The sequence below is a fragment of the Exophiala oligosperma genome, assembly GCF_000835515.1.
Source record: "Exophiala oligosperma strain CBS 72588 unplaced genomic scaffold supercont1.1, whole genome shotgun sequence".
NCBI lineage: Eukaryota > Fungi > Ascomycota > Eurotiomycetes > Chaetothyriales > Herpotrichiellaceae > Exophiala > Exophiala oligosperma.
The window spans coordinates 3607953-3626662 of NW_015622818.1; the positions used below are offsets into that span (position 1 = coordinate 3607953).

Here is an 18710-nt window from a genome sequence, read left to right on the forward strand (position 1 = left end):
AATTAGATCGCTCGACGCTGATCCGGCCCGATCAACTTACTGGCTGCTGTAGCAGTGGATGATATAGTTCAGATGAGTTCTGTTCGGCAACAGGTGGGATACTCGAAGAGAGGATGATGGCAGACTGTTGTAATCGTTCTCGACGTCTAGTGACACTATATTGGTAGTTGATCTGGGCGGAATACCTTCCCACCTAGGACATCCATACTGCTTAGTGAGTACTAAGTGCATGGGGTTTTCCTGGGGATATATGTTTAATCCAGTGAAATTCCTTCCAACAAAGTACGCCCTGATGGCCACTAATAAGACTCACCGCGTCGAAGTGCGACTTTGGTCTAATTGGTTTGGAGGTTGGGCTTATCCTTGGAAACCAGCTGCTTAGTGGATTAAACTGGGAGTCTTCGGCGGTTTCCATGACTACTGTAGTATCCCTATAACAGGGTATGAAGGGGTCATAGTCGGGATAAGTAATAGAAGAGCCGGGGGTTCGAGCGTCCAAACTTTTTGTCCCTCGAGATATTTTTTTGGTTTATTTTTCCGCTGTTGGTGAAGGTGGTGAAGAAGATGAAGCAGGATGTACAAGTATCGCGACTAGTTTCCTTCGCATCCACATTCACTCATCGACATTATCATATTGGCGGGCGGCGTTTAGAGAGAGCTTCCGCTTCATCCATTATAGGCGATATTCCTATGGACTGCGAATGTGGACCATATTCGTGGAACTATGAGTAAGTTCAAGAGCGACTTTCACCAAATCGTGGCGGCAATGCTCTTCTTTCATCAAAAGCCCGAACCTGGCCAGCAGATACTCGGGATCTCGCTTGTCATTGGCAATCTGTAATAGTCCGCACACTCAAGGGAATCCGCCGGCGACCTCTGAACTGTCGTAGACAGATGATTCATGACCTGCTATTCAGCTGTACAAAAAAGCAGGCGTTGATTTTAGGTAAACGAGGCTAGACACGGCGCTGCTTTTGAATATGTCACGTGAACTTCGATTTCTCTTCCGGCAGCGATGTACCGACTCCCACATCGATGAATACCAGACATTAGTGAATCAGTAGAAGTGAAGTGCGTTGTCGGTCGACCATAGCAAAGCGACAAGGCTCATTTCTGTCTGCGCGCATTTTTATCGCCTCTGGGATCGAATCTTTTCCTCATCTACCGTTCCACTTTTACATCTCCATCACCATGCTCTTCTTCAGGTGCGTTTTACGAACCTAATATTTCATGACCCATGCACTTCGTCCTACGACTAATCTGCCTTAACTCACAGTTTCTTCAAAACTCTCACTCAGCAAACCGTGACGGTGGAGTTGAAAAACGATATTTCCATACGCGGCACTCTCAAGTCCGTCGACCAGTACCTAAACATCAAACTCGACGATGTCACGGTCCTTGACGAACTCAAGTACCCCCACCTCAGCTCGGTGAAGAACATCTTCATTCGAGGCTCCGTGGTCAGATACGTACACTTGCCACCAGACAAGGTCGACAGGGGCCTCCTCGAGGACGCGTGTCGCAGGGAAGCCATGGCGCAAAAAGGAAAGGCTGCATGAAGAAGATGAAGGAGAGGAAGAAGTTGAGACAAATGCCGGGGTTGTTTTTCAACAGTGCATTATGCTACTCTGAGCCATGAAGCTCAGCCAGCAGGCCTGCGGTTGTCATGGACCACAATGATGAATCAGAGACTAGGCCAGAGCCACGTCAATCCTAGATGCGACAAAGTTTGTGTTGACTGGATCTGATCTTTGGTTGGGAGGTCGCGCACTCTGTCGACTCATGCACAGAATTACTGCTATGAGGTTTGCAAGGCAACACTAAAAACAATGCTGGCACAGAACAATCTCAAGAAAAGGGTGAAGAAGAGGAGCGTTGCCGTATACTGCGCTATCTGGCTTACTATTAGAACTGCCAGGTAGAATTGGGCCTCTTCTTCGATCGCTTATGCTTGAAATGCTCCCACGAATGGTCCCTCCAGGACTGTGGGACACTTCTATGGACATGTCTTGGAATGAGGATGGGCAGCTTGGCTACGGCGATATGGACAATATCGCAATATGTAAGGGCAAATACAAAAGATGAATGATACATGATGTACACCCAGACTCTCGTTCATACCCCGTACCTCAACTTTCCATCACCACTTCCCCATCCTTCTGCACCGACTTCTACTTTGAAAAGGCCATTCTTTCGCTTTTCCGATTCCCACTTTTCAATCCAGCCTTTCATCTTCTCTCTGCTCCTCGCACTGCCCACGTTGACCGTTGGAATGACGCGATTGATCCTCAAAGCGCAACAAAACATGGTCAGTTCCCTGAAAGAGCTGTGCTCCGAATACGGCACACCGAAACAGTTGGACTCTCTCGTGCTCCCCCTCTGAGGAGCCAAGTCGCGTATAGAAAATCTACTCTTCCAGCCATCCGAGGTCAGAACCGTGCTGACAGCTGGATTCTCAGTAAATCGAGACGTAGGTGGCCGATAGGACCAGCCTGTTGGTCTGAAACCCACAACGCGGGCAAAGTGCCCCTTGTAGCTTGTCATGTACTCGTGCAAGGTCTCTGCGCGGATTTCCATCAACGTCTGCATGTGCACCGACGCTTCAAGCGGGTTCGAGGTAAGGAGAGCAGTCAACTCGTCGTCCTCCAGACACTTGCATATCCGCATCTTTGCAGGTGGTGCGTAAATCTTAGATCCCAAGGCTTTCGCAATACCCAGGCATATGCGCTCTTTGCCGATTGAATAAGTTCCGATCACAACGAGCAGACGCCCCCTCTTCTTCGGCTTCCTATCAGAATCGTCTCCTTCCTGCTTAGGCAAAGTGCTCTCGCCCTGCTCGAGGAACTTTTTCATTGTGCTACCGGCACGGTCTGCTTTCGTGCGTTCCCAATCGTCGTTCAGGTCTACTATTTCTTTCGACAAGCTGATGCACATCTGGGAACAGGCATCGATGACGTCCGACTGGCTAGGAAAAGAGTACTTCGGCGTCAGATATGTGGTGTCGAGGTAGCAAGTGTCGATTACTTGTTGTTTCAGCTGTCCCGTGATGCTGCACATAACGTCAGGTTGCAATAGAGGATGATTAACATGTGCTGGACACGCGCGGAAATCTCCACAATGCAGAATGCGTGTGTTTTTCAGGGTGCCATCTCTGTTCTTGCCAGTAACCTTCTCAAACAGGTACAGCGAAGATCCAGGGCAATGGTTGGCTGGAATCATGGTCACACATACACCGTTGGTATTGGGGACCTCGACCTTCTTCTCAAATTCAAGAGGAACAACCCATTTTGGATCAACCTTTAACTGCTGTAGCATCAGATTGCAAGTGACCTTGCTAGCATAGATAGGTCCATGGCACCATGACGATGTCAGGCCGATGTAATGATCACTGTGGAAGTGACTGAGAAAATAGGCGTTCTGACCTTCCACCTTACCATAGCGGAAAGCATCGACGCAAATATAGAATCCTGGCATGATCTTGTAGAAAGGACAGGTCCGTTGATACGCTGGCTTGCCGCGAGATCGGGATTCGTGTGCAGCTGCCTCTGCCCACGCCGCATCTTCAGCGTGTCCGGACATCAGGCGAGTGAAAGCAGAGCCGCCCTTAACATCAGCACCGACAGAGAAAGGGTTTGACTGTGCTGGACGAGCAACCGCAGCACGTTGGAAGCGTTTTGTGCCGACTACTTCTTGACCAGGAGCAGAAGACGCCTGCCGCGGTTTCTCGGGCGCCGAGAGAATATTCTCCTTGGGCAGAGGTTCGGCTGTGCCATCTAAGCAAGCATTGACGTGGGTGGACGCTTGGCTTTCGGAGAGACCTTGCATGTTACCATTGCAAATGGGACATAGAGGAATGGTGTCGTTTTGTTCCACTTCAATCTGAAGATCATCTTCCATAATACTCCGGGGGGTTCGCACGCTGTCCGCACCGCTCTCGGACTTTGAGTCTTCTTCAAAGGTCAGACCCATTTCTCGCTGCTCCTCCATCCATCTTCGTTCCAGAAATTCTTCTCCGCCTTCATAAAATTCGTCTTCCTCGAAATCATCTTCACCAAAATCTCCTGCGTTAAAAATGCTAGTCTCTTCCTGAGGTAGTTCTGGGATATTTGCAGCACCACTCGTACGCTCATGCCGGTCGTGGTCAGCGGCGTCCTCATTTTCTGGAGCTGATGGTATCAAGGGGACGTCACTGGTTGTAATTCCTGTTCCGGGGTCAATGTCGTCCTTGTCATCCGGCTCAAATTCTCCTACTTCACCCGCAGCTGAATTTTGTTCGACAGTGTCGTCAACAGCGCCCACCCAGTCTTCATCTTCTTCATCGCTTGAATCATCCAAAAATCCACCCCGTTGCTTCCTCGCTTTCACAGGCTTTGTGTCATTGTTCGAGTGCCTTCCCGTATCAAGTCCAGTAACCGAGCTTTTGCGCTCTGGAGAGGGCGTACGGATGAAGAAATCTCCGTCGTCGTCGGTAGTACGCCTCCTCTTCAGCGGGCCTTCGTTTTCGTTGAATCTCGACGAGTCATCCTCAGAAAAGGTGCGTTCATCTCTGCCTAGAACATCCTGCTCTATAAAGCTTTGGCTTGCATCCTTGAAAAATAGAGGTAGGTTTGATTTCGCGTCTACCTCGTTCTTATTATCTGCCTTCCCGAAGAACTGAAGAATACTTTGATTCTGGCGAATGCTACTCTTCTTTAAGCTGGGTATTCTGGACGCTGGTTGGCGACCGAGAACAGGGGTCTTAGACATTGGAGGAGCCCGATTTGCTACGGACGCAGGCGAGGCAAAGTATCGAGACGAGGTGACTTGCTTGTGGCCACCGCTGAGTGGCGGAGTAGGAGGGCGGCCGGTCGACGGGAGCATGGCATTCGAGGAGTTTAAAGATGCATTCTCTCGAGGATTTCTGAACATCGCTATACAGTGTCCACAGATATCATGACTGCATTGATCTGTGTAGATTGTTGTGGCGTGGGAAAAGGACAATGGAGAAGAAAGACTGCGTTTTAGCGTGGATGTTCATCGGCTTTGGCGCTCCATGACGCGAAGTGTAGGCGTTAAGTGGTTTCTCGGGGGTCAATGCTTAGAACCTAATAAAATGAATTGTTCGACCTGCATAAGGCTGCCTGTTCTTTCACTTCACGAGGCTACCGCTCCAGCTAGCTAATGTTGCAGGGCCCCGTCGTGTTGCTAGAGCTACATTTCTGCATTAAATGTACATATGCTTCTATATGCATTGCATGGTATATTCCCTGGTCGAGACTCGTACAGTTGAATTGCCTCGTTCTCGTTCTCGTTCTCGTACTCCGAAAAGCGAACAACGCGCGCAATCACGTGCAAGCGTTGACATCATCGCCGGATCTCGCCAGGTTCGTCTGTTGATCAAAAAGTCCTGAGCTGGCGCAACAACATCTTCAAGCCGACTCATTTCAAGTATCCAGGCCGATTGCCTAGACGAGCTGCTACCGCTGAGCCGCAGCCATCATCCACGATTCTAGCGTATGTCGGCGGCGATTGAACGGCTCAAAGATGAGGTAAGTCGCCGACGTCGAGCCATGCTTCCATCTCAAGCTTTACTCATGACTCTTCCAGGGCACGAGGCAGCAAGTCATCGTAGCTGGCGGCGTAGCAGGACTCGTGTCCCGGTTTTGCATCGCACCACTTGACGTTGTCAAGATCAGACTACAGCTTCAGCCACATTCCTTGTCGGATCCCTTGTCGTGTGATGGCATAAAAGGCCCCATCTACAAAGGCGTCTTCTCGACTTTGCGAGCAATCGCTCGCCAGGAAGGCATCACGGCGCTATGGAAAGGCAACGTCCCCGCTGAAATGATGTACGTGTGCTATGGTGGCATCCAGTTCGTCGCATACCGGTCAATCACGCAGGCCCAGAGTTTACTACCGACCCGACCACCACCGTCGGTCGAATCCTTCATTAGTGGTGCAGGAGCGGGTGCAGCTGCGACCACGGTGACATATCCTCTCGATCTACTCAGGACCAGATTCGCCGCGCAGGGGTCCGATCGGATTTACCGGGGCCTTTTCGGTGCCGTACTCGAAATCAACCGACATGAAGGACCCAGGGGGTTTTTCAGAGGTGCCAGCGCCGCCGTCGGTCAGATTGTGCCGTATATGGGTCTCTTCTTCATGAGCTATGAATTTCTGCACCAGTACATTGGGGGAAAGACTCTGCCCTTTGGATCTGGAGACGCCACAGCGGGCGTGTTTGCCAGCGTCTTTGCAAAGACAGCCGTATTTCCACTTGACCTGGTCAGGAAGAGGCTGCAAGTACAGGGCCCGACGCGGACGAGGTACATACACACCAACATCCCCGAGTACCAAGGCGTCATTCGTGGTCTGGCAATGATCTGGCGACGAGAAGGATACCGTGGCTGGTACCGAGGGTTGACAGTCAGCTTGCTCAAGGTATATATTCCCCACAATTCCTTGCTTCGCGAGATTTCCAAATATTGACTTGACAAATAGGCCGCTCCCGCTTCCGCAGTCACAATGTGGACGTACGAGCGAGTCCTGCATGCGCTGATCAACACCGATCACGACGATGAACTGTGGGAAATTTACAATCCTTACGACGATGATGATTACGATGACTGAGACTTAGCAGGCGTTGATTTTGGTTCCGAACTCTTTGAAGGAAACTTCTAATAGCTAGGTCGCTGTGTCACTCTACCAAACAGTATGATAGGCGGTCTCTCATTAGGGGGTCACCAGTCTAAAGAACAATCAGCCCCTTGGCTGGTACTGAGATGGACATGCCACTGTGTAAAACTACGCATTGTACTTATAAGATCCAGCGTAAGTTGTCCCGTCCTCAACCGTGACGCTACTGGCACTAACAAAGTTTTTGTGTGAGCTTAGTGTACTATTATTACTTCTCCTTAAAATATCTGGCTACAACCCACAACCTGCTGCCCAGCTACCTTGACTGCTTCAGTGTCAGGAGCATCGGTGAGGAAGCTCGGGATTGAATTACGGGCATTCACCCGTGGTGGCGTCTATCTCCGGAGATCCATTGATCGTACTTCTTTTTGGTATGAATTCTGTTCGCCGTGTCAAAATCTACGAGGCGAATTGCAGGCGTGGATGATTTCCAGACGGGCACTCAATGCCACAAGATCGATTTCGAGCACGAGACCTTCACCGAGGCAGGCCTCAGTCTGTAATCGCAGGGGGCCATGTACGAAAATCCCTCATTGAATATTGAGGACGACGTTCAAGCTCGGTTCTAGTAGTTTTGGAATGTACATTTTCTATAAGCATGCCGGATGGTATGTCTGGGTATCTAGATTTATCAGGGGCATGGCCCCTCTCGCACTCATCTGCCGAACCTCATCTCAGCACCGGCATACTTCCATAGCCCTCTCAAGAAGGCTTGATATTCGACCCTGGTGCTAGTCCTGCCCGACACATCTCCACCCGAGTCACCGACACAGAAGATCTCGCTCAATCGGATCTGCCAGGGAGGGTAGCCATCAAGTTTGACATATGGTCCAAATACTATAACGAGATCAGGCTCCCCGGCATCGGCCTCTTTCCTCGGTTTCGTGCTGTGTCCCGAGTAATCGGTGATGGCGGTCGTCGCGCTGATCTCGGTGTTGATCAAGTTGGAAGTAATATCCTTTGGGCTGATTTTATGCGACTGTGCCATCTCAGCCAGTGTCCGCGTGAGGTCGACGAGTGTGTCCCTGCCGTCCGTGGCCGAGAGGAGAAGGAGGTCGAGATGTTGGCGGGAACGCTGCGAACCATGCGTAGCCTCCTCGGCCGAAGAGCGTGCGGGAATCCGCGGCGAGGGCACCGGGGAAGGGCTCATCGAAGGGTGATTGGGTGCGAAGACTCTGAGGGTCGGTGATGCAGGAGCAGGACCATAGTAGGACGTGAGCTTTTGGCTGACGACCTCTTGTACGCTGGCCATGTATGTCTTCAGAATCCCCGATTTTTCGTAGATGCTCAGCAACGGTATCCCCGCCGACGCGGACCAGGCACTCAATTCTGCCACCTCGTCCACGAGGGCCTCGAGTCCCCCGTCTTCTTCGCTCTTGTACTTCAATATCACACTGAGGTGTCGAGGGAGGCGGTCGAGGTTCTTGACGTCTCGTTGTATGTACTCTGGGGTGCGGTGGTGGTAGTGTCGAATGGCGAGGGCGCGGTCGAGGGTGGCGTGGTATATCTGGCGCAGGCGGACGTACATGCCGAAAAAAAGTTGGATGAGGAAGAAGACGAGGGCATGGAGTTTGGTTTTCAGAAACGGTCGGATGCGCCGCTTGTGGCCTTTGGACGCATGGCGAGACGTGGTCGTGGAAGTGCCGTTGTCCATTCTGGATGATGGCGAGGGAACAGCCGGTAGGTATGGCCGCAGGAGCTTTTCACGCTCTGCCGCAGTGAGCAGTTGTCCACCCGATGCGACATCTTTGCGATACAATTCGGTGGCGGCCGGATTGAAGGGAGCCATGTTGAATGAAAGAATGTCATCCACAGAAATGTCAATGTAAGAAGCCGTGAACAAACTGGTAAAAGTTCGAGTACGCCGTCAAGCTCGCCAGGAGCACTGTTGCGGTGTGTTTACCAACAATACACTGGTCTCATTCTCGTCAAGGCCGTCAAATCGTGTAGATTAAGTTATGGACAGGCTGTTCATCCAAGCCACTCTGTACACGTTGCGCCCGCCAACATTTTTTTGGAGGTGGTTTCCAGTTGAGTGCATCTCGCAACCTCCGAGGTACAACCGGCTTGGGGGGTAACGACAACGTCCTGCTTGATGCCTAACATTCCCAACTGTAGTGTAGCTACTCGCATCCCGCATGGCTACCTACATAGGTACGGAGTAAGGTAGGAGGAAACCCCTTACCCTGTGATCCTGCCACCTGTATGGAATAAGGCCTCGCGACGCCCAGGCCTTACTCGTATCTTTCTGCTCAAGAAATAGCTTCTCCATTCGTCTTCCTATGAAATATTTGAGCTTGAGGTTCAACGTCTCAGCTTTAATTCGGCCATCAGACAATGGGCGTATCACCCACGCCCTTCTCAACGCTCGCAGCAGATCCGCGAGATTCCCATGTTAGTGTGCCCCCTTGGTGTTGTAGAAGTTGATGTCTCTTTATTGCGATACCTTTCCGACATCCACCTCACCTGGCCTGCGTCAATAGCATGACAGACCCTTATAGCAAGGCTAGCCATGCTCACCCCACAGGAGCCCATGAAACTAGGGGATGATTTTGAAGTTGTTGGAGCTGTGGTAGATCAAGAGATATTGGTAGGTAAGCATGAATTGTGGTGCATCGTGTAAAAGCATGCTAGCAGCGACGTAGAAATCGGGAGCGTGACTCCCGCGGATTCATGCTCTCTCCTTCGGTCTACGCCAGTGTCCCTGAGAAAAGGTAAGGTGAGTAACAACTCAGCGTTGTGAAGAGAGTCTGAGAAATCCTCGTTGCATTCCCTCGACGACAATGAAGCTGACACGAGTTCCGTAGACTACCTTTGCTTCTTCGCCCTAAACCATCTTCCTTGTAAGCGAGACTATCAAAGTCGAGCGAATTATGTTGTTCATGGTGGCCAAGGTGCCTTAAGATCCGAGAGTTCTGGGCTGATTCTCGTGAACTGTGCGGGTTTGTTTCAGTTCACCAAGCGCAGCTGCCCAGATAAAAGGAACCTCGCCACATCACCATGTGGCAGGCACCATATCAATATCCTTATCCAGGCTACGCACCTATCACTGCCAATGGTCGAACATATTATCCCTCGTATGATGCGTATAGGGGCTTCCGAGACGACGGAACTATTGAGAACGGGTCAGTTGATTCACTTTTCCCCATCGCTTCACCTGTCTCAATATCCTGCACACCGCCAACACCATGACAGCACTTCACCATCTCAAGCATGACTTCTCGCTCGATGTGGATCGAACGAGGCCCTGATGGTCGTCCATACTTCGTTCGAAGCAAGGAAAGATTGCCATCTACCCGTCAATTGCTGGCCGAGGTTTTGTTTCCCCGAAGAGCGCGCTCACTGTTTGTCAGGCAATCTCATCAAATCAACCTCTCGCCACGCTCTCTCGAACAGCCTGCGCCCCGAGACGATCCTCCAGACACCGAAACACCCAATCCTGCCCCTACACCCGGCCCGTCCAATATGCCTCCACCGTCACAAAGTCAGCCTCAACCTGTGAACATGTATTTGATGCCAGCCCAGCAACAAGACAATGAGCATCCGCAACTACAGGGTCAACATAGTATGACATTAACTCAGCAAAATCCTCAGTTTCCTCCGCCGTTTGTTCCTCCCATGCAATTTCTACCTCCACACATCCCGCCAACCTTTCCACTTCCTTCCCTACAACAGCCAGTGGTGTTTGGAGTGCCGCCAGCAACATTTACTCCGCCCCAACCGGGGCTTCCAAACGGAATACCAGGAGTGTTCAATGGCCCTGGACTTCATCCTATGCCCGCTCAAATGCCAGGGTTACGCCAGTCGCACACTCCGACTGTCCCCCAATCCAGACCAGCCGAGTTGCGGTACAAATGTGAGGTTTGTGGAAAGTTTAGATCTACTAGATACCATTACGAGAACCCAATCCCTCCGGGACGGCTTCCTGCAAGAACTATTTGTCGCAAGTGTCGAGAAACCGCGACTGACACGGAAGATGGCTCGAGCGACGGTCCACCTTCCAATAGGCCTCCTCGGTCGCATGGGCGTCGAACACCAAGATCAAGATCCCGTCAAACACCGGGAGTAAGCCTTCAATCACGGAGAAGAGCTCGATCTGTAGAACGGCTTCAAGCTTTTAGCCAGCGGCATGACCGGTCTGTTGATCCATCTTCTTCGGAGTCTTCTCTATCTTCTTCCTTGGAAGAGTGCTACAGGAGTAGACGTCGTCCACGCTCGAGTTCAAGACACACGGAACTTGTGCGACATACCCAGCGAATGCGGCTCTCTCCAGTAGGGCAACTCATCCTTCGTGACTTCGACGAGGATAATAGTCGACCCAGAAGGAGACACCAAGATGTGGGGGCATATGGTGGCATAGACCGTCGCCGACAACATACACGCACGGGAACATCTATTGGAGAACGGGATCGCCATGAACAAGCTTACAGACGCGGCGATGGGCGTTGCGATGACTTCCTGACCGAGGAACATCGTCACATCCATCGTTCACGATACCAGGATAATGCGCGACCTTACTCTCCTCAACACGGAAGGTCACGGTCTCAAGCACCACACCGGCCTGGCCTTGATGGGGAGATTGACGACCATAAGAGAGAATCAGGGGAAATTCTCAGCCTGAGCGAGACGCATCCACACCAGCGTCACCACGGAAGTCGAGGTTGTGGAGGATCGTCAACAGCTACGTCTTCGCTTAGTTCCTCAGAGCTGCCTGATACAGATGGCCCACGTCGGCAAACCCGGTCAGGAAGAGATGGACGCTTCAGGTCCAGGTCGAGACGCCTCGGCCACGATGCAGAATTGGCAGGTATGATGAGGCCAGGAGATGAACTGACATTGATTGAGAGACATCCACCATACCCACCCGACGACTACGAGTGGTACGATAATGAAGGCATGAGGGTCCGTGTGCGCGAGTATTGACGGGCCATGCAGCTTTAGCTGACAGCACCATCACCATGCAACAGGGTTCCTAGTGAGCAAGATTGTCTCGCTGGGGTCATCATCGTGCCCAAATAGTATTGCTACTACCAAAAACGTCCAAGCTCGAGTGACCTCTAGTTGTCATGGCTGTGTGGGCATAGCAGCTTCAAGGCAAGGGTACTTTCGCATTGCGCATGCAATGTTGTCTCCTCGGCTCGAAAGTAGCTAATTGTGGATCTACTGGCGTTGCAGGAGCAAGCAAATGAAGAGGTCGGCACAGGATGGAGCGTGACTATACACCAGAAGCATGTTTTACGTACATGGCAAGGGTGCAGAGAAAGTCCCCAGACTTGGAGCACTCGTCCCAGCTCAGTGGAGAGATAAATGCTACTCCGAAAAAGGAAGAGGAAGGCTCACCAGGCCACGTGGAATTGATTGAGATCTAGGTTCAGTCTCCCGGGCAGCAAGATTGGCACTACGAGGGAGACGGTCAGTGCCAATTGCATGGTAGCTAGACACGATGGTTTCAATCTCTGGATCAGGTGGCGTCAACAAGTGGTTTTGGAGAGAAACAGCTGAACAGGGTTCTCGCCAACATTCGGCGTTATGTGCAGGGGTTCGAAAAACCAGACAGGCAGCCACCTGGCCCGGTCCTATATAGTCAAAGCTCTAGATCAGACCTACGAATTGTCGTGTTGCTGCAGCGAGTTGGTCCAGGGGAACACAAACTCGGACAGTCGGGACTCAATAATTGCGTAGACTCGCTTGGGACAAAGCCAGAAATGATCACGAGCAGGGGTGGTGAAAGTGTTGAAACGCCAGCTGAGGCAGAGGTTGCCAGCGGCAAAGGGCATCACACTAGCGATGCATGATGCAGGCAGGGTACATGCGAGGAGATAGCATACATTCTGGCGATGAATTGAAGAGAGTGATGCTGACAGGCTGGATACATGGATGACGGTGGATGCTCGTCTCGTATTCCCCAAGTTGCCCCTTGGTCGATCTCTCGCCAAAGCTCGGAGCACTCACACTGTCTTTGCACACGGCTCACGATTTGCGATTTACAGTACAGTAGAGACTACGGAGTACAAGGCGGAGATCAAGGGAAGGGTTGAGAAAATCATGGTCGCTGACGTCGAGATTGACTTTGCAATCCAATCTTTCCCTCTCGATGTTCAAAGAGACCCGTTTGGTCTTGCACGTTCAGAGCTTTTCTGACTGCAGATCCAGAGACTCGGCGCCGATGGACACAAAATCACACGGAAACGGATACAATGATCAGCATTCTAGTACTCCGTACTGGTGAACGTCGTGTCGACAACAAGCCCGCTTCCACGCAAACCTGTGCACAGACCGACTCCAGTGTCTCCAGTTGAAAGATTCCGTGGCCCCGGTTCGGCGCCTGGCAAGGCCCGTCCAAGCATCTTGGAGCGTCGCTAAAGCCTTCAAGCTCGGTGACAGTGGCGTCTTCTAAACCTGTTCTCAGTTAGTAAGATCACTGAGATGTCGTCGAAAAGCCATCAACTTCTGGCGTTGGACCCCCTCTACAGCTGTCAAAGGGACATTTCTCGCGTTTTTCTCGATCGCCGTTCACGCTTCCGCGGCCGGCACTTGCCTTATTGAGAGTTTCGAACCATTTGGGACCGCTGCTCGATTGACATGGGGCGCGGATTTGACACATTTCGTGGGCCGGGGAGGAAAGCGCTGGCGCTGGCTTCGATGCGACCATCCCTGCGACACCATGAAACCGTCTACACACTTTTGGGGCATGGCACATGTGATAGAATGATTGTTAGGAACCAGTAGAGTGTTCATCCTGGTATGCGTTGTCACGACGATCTGTACCGAAATCCATCCTAGCAGCCGAAGCAACGCGGACTGCGTCGAGAAGGATGGCCCGAACTTTGTGAAGCATCTTTGCACAATATTGAACTTAAGCATTCGCCCGGGATAACAAACTAGTAGCCTGTTGCGGCAAGGGACTGTCTCTGGTTCGCTACATGGCCGCCATGGACCAGGCATATCCTTGTCACGCATTGGAAGCACCACTCCCCTGGAGTGCGCCTGTTGCCTTCTTCGCCTGGCTTCGTACAATATTAGGAGACTAAGCTCTGCAAGCAGACAAGATCCAGCATTTCCGGTTTGGCACTCAGTGTCATCTTCTCTGGCACATGGCAGCTCTAGATACGCTCCCCGTTATTTGGGTTGTCTGGCATCAAAAGCAACCACAAACTTTAGTCCAGGCCAGCCTTCTTCATGCAATACGAGATGTCAAATACTATTAGCATCCAGGACAGCTCCCCCTGCGTCTCTGCTACTTGAGAAGGTGGCTGGTCGAAGCTGGGGGGGCTACGCTCAGTGAATCAGGTGCAAGCTTTGGGCCTCTCTAGTGCATCTTACGATCCGACCCCTCTTTCCCCGGTCTTCCATGGCGCAAGCGAATGGCACCGAACTTCCAGGTGCCTTTCATGACAGACGATCACGTCCTGGACAGAGACTAGACTAGGCTTACCAGGCGTCTCTTTCGCCCACCCTCGACACAAGTCTCGACCGATCCGACCAGAAGTCCTGCGTGATCCACCTTTCGCTTGAGCATGCCCTTCCGTGGGAGAGAGGGGTCCTCTTTTGGTGACTAGCCTTGTGATGGCTGTCCGCGATCCTGAAGCGATTACCTGAAGTGGACTCTCTTCGCGGTCTCCCAGCAAACAAACTCGGACATACCGTTGGAGGAGACAAAGAAACGGCCATCAGTTTGTCCTACAAAGAAGTTGCGGCTGTGAGAATGCCGGGGCCATGCAGGGGGTGGGGTCGCAGATCGATTGCTTCAAAGAATGTTCCAAGATGACAGAAGTATCGGACAGTCTGCAAACACATGTGGTGGTGGCAGTGGAAAAGGGATTTTTGGCTTTGGGCATCGTCAGGCTCACATGGGCTGTCGGCGCGGCAAAAGGGCAACCTCCTAAGGTAGAATGCGCAGCCATGGGTCGGGGCTAACGAGGCTCTCGCATAAACCGGTCTGCCCTGACCAATCCCATGGCATGGTGGCCGCCAACAAATGGTTGACTCAATGCTATGTCGGCATGGTGGCTGCGACACCTCAGGCGACACACTCCCGGCCGTCTTTGAGGTTGCCAGCCCACAGCTGCATGCTAGCTGGCCAAATGGTCCCACTGTGATGGCTGTCGTTGGCCCATCTTCTGCCTAGTGCGGCTCTGCCAGCGAGGATTCCTTGGTGACTGGTCGCTCATCCCTCCCTAAGGGAAAGAGATACCAGGGAATTTTTGAAAGGTACTGTACTGATATACGGAGAACCGACACACCCAAATCCGTGGGCTCTGTGCTAGTATTCTGGCCCCTTTCTGCAATCGCGCGAAAAGCTGCTTTGTTTGAGCCATGTAGATTGATGCTTGCCAACATGATGGACCCACCCATCCACTGGCTTTGGTTCATATAACCAAAACGTTCAGGTCTCTGTACTCTATAAACAGCCCTCAGGTCTTGACTTTCCTCAGTGCTGGCTGGGACAGTTGCAAATCCACATGCTTTCTGCACTTCATTTTGTCCCTCCCTACGATTCTCAAGACTTCTCGAGTCACCCAAATGCATTCACACATGCAAAGCCAGGATAGGCTCGGTGGTGTGCCTGAGTACCTCCGTGGGCATTACGGGGGCTACCCTGCTCCATCATCTTGGGATGGCTCGGATGACAACTCCTGCATCGACCCTCAACTGCGTTCCCTACAGCACGAATATCCCTATCACAGCCTAGAGACTTTTCATGTCCCCTCGCAGACTTATGCAGGCCGTTACTTTACTGCCTATGACCTTGCCGCCCATGGCTTCGACCAAAGTCACAAAGATGTGTATGAAGGTCACCTCTATCACCACAGCTTTCCCGACCTTCTACCTGGAATCATCGACGAACACCGCCAGACTCGGCAATTGTCTCCTTCCGCAAACACGCCGTCTAGCACCGGATCTTCTTCAAGCGATTTTGGATTCAGTCCCGATGCACTTCGATTCCCACAGGAACCCCCTCTGGCTTTTGAAAGTCCGCTTTCAGCCCACTCACCACCCGGAATGCCTACTACACCGCAGAACGTGTGGGCACCACACTACCCCATCATCATCCCGTCTGTGGCGGCTACTCCTGGCGGCAATTTGGCCTTGAGTATGCGAGACTTGCAGGTTACACTAGACCCTGAAGATGAAGAGAGCTCCATCAACTGCGACAGAGATCAGATCCCTACCAAGATTCAACTACCACAAGAGCTGGAACTTTCGGAGCAGCTCGCCAGCCCTCCAGCGTCGTCAATGTTTGACGAAGATGAAGAGATGCTCCGAGATTCAGGTAAAAGCGAGAGTGACAATGACTCGGATTTCGTCCCCGACTCTGCTTATGCTTCCCGTCGTGGCCCTGCAGCCTTGCGCCACTCCCTGCGGTCGCCACGGCAGCAGAAACCAAAAGCAATCAATGACCCTCAAGCACGGATTCACAAGACCTCCACCACCCAGGATCATGCACTTGCAATGGGCCGATCTCGATTGAAAGCTAAGAAGATCTTTCCCCAAAAGAGGAGCCACAAGTCCAAGTCCTTCCCCTGTAGTTTCCATCACTACGGCTGCCCTGCGGTTTTCTCCAGCAAGAACGAATGGAAACGCCACGTGTCTTCCCAACATGTCCGGCTCGGCTTCTACCGCTGTGACCTAGGAGCGTGTTCATCCGAGTTTGCACCACATCAGCACAGAGGTTACAACGACTTCAATAGAAAAGACCTCTTCACGCAACACTGTCGCCGTATGCACGCGCCATGGGGGACGAAGGATAAAACCATGGAGAAGGTGAGCAAGAAAGAAAAGGACAATTTTGAAAAGGAGCTCGGCCAAATTCGTGCTCGCTGCTGGGTCGAAGCCCGCAAGCCTCCGGAGAAGACCAAGTGCGGGTTTTGTGATAAGAAGTTCATTGAAGGCCAGGGGCAGAACGGTTCCGTGCTCGTGAGAGCTTGGGATCAGCGCATGGAACACATGGGCAAGCACTACGAGAAGGACGGGTTCGTCGCAAAGGACGAACGAGTCGACCTGGGCCTACAAGGATGGGCTCTGAGAGAAGGTGTCATCAGGCAAGCAAAGACTACGAACCGGTACCTGCTCGTTGGCTTGGAGCCGGCACAAATAAATGAGAGTAATATTGTTCCAATGAAGTGGAGAAGAAGTGGGAGGGTTGTACGTCGAAGGGGCGGGGAAGATGATGATGAAGGAGAAGAAGAAGAGAAGGAAGAGAGAGAGAGTAGTGTTTGGATGGAACTTGACTCCAATGATGAATATGAAGATGAGGAGGATGAAGAGAACAGTCTCAAAGCTCCTGATGCGGAAGCCGATTGAACGCGAAGATGAGCGATGTTACTATATCGAGACACACCATATGGAAGTTTCTGGTCTTTTTTCTGGAGTTCTATGAATGGGATGAACATGAGATGAAAAACTTGGGCTGGCATGAGGACATTGATGACAACAAAGCTGCATCATTCCCTCGTGCCGTGGGATGTAATGATATGATATTGGGATACCCTATATAGTTGGTTGTCTGGATTGGAAAATGGTAAATTCTTTTCTTCTCGCTTCCTCTGATTCTTTTACTTATCGACTACACTCAGAGGTGTTGTAGAAGTTCCTGCTCTCTAGGACTCGTTGTTTGTCTTTGTCACACTTGGGGTCTTGTTCTCGAGGTGTTTATCTCCTGTGTCCCTTCATTGTGTTATCTTTGTCAAGCGTGGTCTCTGTTTCTTGTCTGTCTTTATGTCGACATCTTTTCTTTGTTTCAATGGGACATGTGTGCGCCTCTTTGATAGTAGCTATCTTCGTTGATCCACCTTAGAGAAGCACACTAGGTTTACAGACCATACAAGACTTTGAAATTACCTTCAACCTCGACGACACATACCCAGTCAACCACCACAATTGACGAAACAAATATGCTGACGTTATTATTATCAAGGTACATCGCCGCCATAATGGGCACGACATTTCTCGTCGTTCAGGCTTTCCCTTCCGACCGCCGAAGCCACACTCATGTTGATGAACCTCATGACGATCTCGGACTCGAGCCTCACAACCTGACAAACCTGAGCGCTCGCGGCGGGGCCCCTACTGACGCTGTATCTCAGCTTCTCGCCATCGCTCCTTCTTCAGATACATGCGCAGACGCACCCATCCCGTCTGAATGCACGGTGACCACAGCCTCACTCGCGCAGATCATCATCGCCAGTTTCGGGCGCCACTCCGTCACCACCGGACTCGAGCAAGCCGCGCTTTTGTCCTGGATGGCGTTTGAATCGGCCGAGTGGAAATACAACCGCAACCATTTCCCTGCGCCGGGCCGGCCCGGCCAAGGAACGAGGGTGATGATGATGCCGAATTACGTGGCCGAGTTTGCGAGTGGTTTCGAAGAGCTGACGGACGAGGTCACGGCTGCGGGTGGTGATCTGGACAGGATTCTGGATTCGGTACTTGGTGACGAGTATAGCTTTGCGGCGGCGGCATGGTTTTATGATACACAATGTACGCAGGAAGTGAAGGAAGGTGTGAAGACAGGTGGGGAGCAAGGTTGGGAAGAGTTCGTGACTGGTTGTGTAGAGACGACAGTGACGGCGGACAGAAAAGGGTATTGGGTCAGGGCCTGTGAGGCTTTGAATATCGTTGTTGTTTGAACGGGTCAGCTACGTGGTAGCTTCTCCTCCAATACAGAGTAAGGCTGCAAGAAATATACTGACAATTAGATCCCATTATTTCAAGAGCAGATGACTCCTTCTGCTTGGGTAGCTTAGGTGTGGATGGATTACATAGTAAAACTGTTCCAATGCTTGGTAGTTCTTGAACATCAAAAAAGATATATTGACATTCCGTACTCCAGATTATGGTGGTTGGTAAGGAACACCCCGTTGTTTACGCATGATTTTTAGCCGCCGCATATGTCTGAGACAATGTAACGCTGACCACCCTACAAGAGCTTTTCGTTAAGGACGATGCTGTATCATCTTCGCAGCTTCCACATTCAGGAAATTCTCCCTGGACGTAGTTCGAACTACACGATACCAATGTGAACGGTTTTGAGG

General features: G+C 51.5%; 6 protein-coding genes across 7 annotated transcripts; 4 read left to right on the forward strand and 2 right to left on the reverse strand.

The window, feature by feature from the left end:
- Positions 1-1068: 1068 nt before the first annotated feature.
- Positions 1069-2103, forward strand: PV06_01231 (uncharacterized protein). Its single transcript, XM_016401825.1, has 2 exons — positions 1069-1205; positions 1277-2103. Exons 1-2 carry the CDS (start codon positions 1192-1194, stop codon positions 1557-1559), a joined length of 297 nt encoding a protein of 98 aa, XP_016268878.1. The 5' UTR covers positions 1069-1191; the 3' UTR covers positions 1560-2103.
- On the reverse strand, positions 2016-4966 carry PV06_01232 (uncharacterized protein). The gene has a single exon (XM_016401826.1). It carries the CDS (start codon positions 4906-4908, stop codon positions 2116-2118), a length of 2793 nt encoding a protein of 930 aa, XP_016268879.1. The 5' UTR covers positions 4909-4966; the 3' UTR covers positions 2016-2115.
- A 405-nt stretch (positions 4967-5371) lies between these two features.
- Positions 5372-7889, forward strand: PV06_01233. Of its 2 annotated transcripts, XM_016401828.1 has the most exons (5): positions 5372-5528; positions 5587-6420; positions 6481-6563; positions 6620-6810; positions 6874-7889. In XM_016401828.1, the coding sequence occupies exons 1-4, from the start codon at positions 5496-5498 to the stop codon at positions 6624-6626; spliced, it is 957 nt and encodes a 318-aa protein (XP_016268881.1). In that variant the 5' UTR covers positions 5372-5495; the 3' UTR covers positions 6627-6810; positions 6874-7889. The 2 variants fall into 2 exon arrangements, with proteins under 2 accessions (XP_016268881.1, XP_016268880.1); XM_016401827.1 differs by having other exon boundaries at positions 6481-6810.
- Positions 7261-8649, reverse strand: PV06_01234 (uncharacterized protein). The gene has a single exon (XM_016401829.1). It carries the CDS (start codon positions 8462-8464, stop codon positions 7331-7333), a length of 1134 nt encoding a protein of 377 aa, XP_016268882.1. The 5' UTR covers positions 8465-8649; the 3' UTR covers positions 7261-7330.
- Positions 8650-8810: 161 nt separating this feature from the next.
- PV06_01235 (uncharacterized protein) lies at positions 8811-12480 on the forward strand. Its single transcript, XM_016401830.1, has 3 exons — positions 8811-9389; positions 9629-9800; positions 9871-12480. The coding sequence occupies exon 3, from the start codon at positions 9889-9891 to the stop codon at positions 11596-11598; it is 1710 nt and encodes a 569-aa protein (XP_016268883.1). The 5' UTR covers positions 8811-9389; positions 9629-9800; positions 9871-9888; the 3' UTR covers positions 11599-12480.
- Positions 12481-17258: 4778 nt separating this feature from the next.
- On the forward strand, positions 17259-18367 carry PV06_01236 (uncharacterized protein). Its single transcript, XM_016401831.1, has one exon. The coding sequence runs from the start codon at positions 17571-17573 to the stop codon at positions 18303-18305; it is 735 nt and encodes a 244-aa protein (XP_016268884.1). The 5' UTR covers positions 17259-17570; the 3' UTR covers positions 18306-18367.
- Positions 18368-18710: the final 343 nt, after the last annotated feature.

Excerpts from the sequence above, each read along its gene's own strand:
- PV06_01232 (XM_016401826.1), bottom strand. The coding sequence starts at position 4,908 with ATGTTCAGAAATCCTCGAGAGAATGCATCTTTAAACTCCTCGAATGCC.
- PV06_01236 (XM_016401831.1), top strand. The coding sequence starts at position 17,571 with ATGCTGACGTTATTATTATCAAGGTACATCGCCGCCATAATGGGCACG.
- PV06_01233 (XM_016401827.1), top strand. The coding sequence starts at position 5,496 with ATGTCGGCGGCGATTGAACGGCTCAAAGATGAG. Across the intron at positions 5,529-5,586 it reads TTGAACGGCTCAAAGATGAG|GGCACGAGGCAGCAAGTCAT; the intron begins GTAAGTCGCCGA and ends TGACTCTTCCAG. Across the intron at positions 6,421-6,480 it reads TGACAGTCAGCTTGCTCAAG|GCCGCTCCCGCTTCCGCAGT; the intron begins GTATATATTCCC and ends CTTGACAAATAG.
- PV06_01235 (XM_016401830.1), top strand. The coding sequence starts at position 9,889 with ATGACTTCTCGCTCGATGTGGATCGAACGAGGCCCTGATGGTCGTCCA.
- PV06_01234 (XM_016401829.1), bottom strand. The coding sequence starts at position 8,464 with ATGGCTCCCTTCAATCCGGCCGCCACCGAATTGTATCGCAAAGATGTC.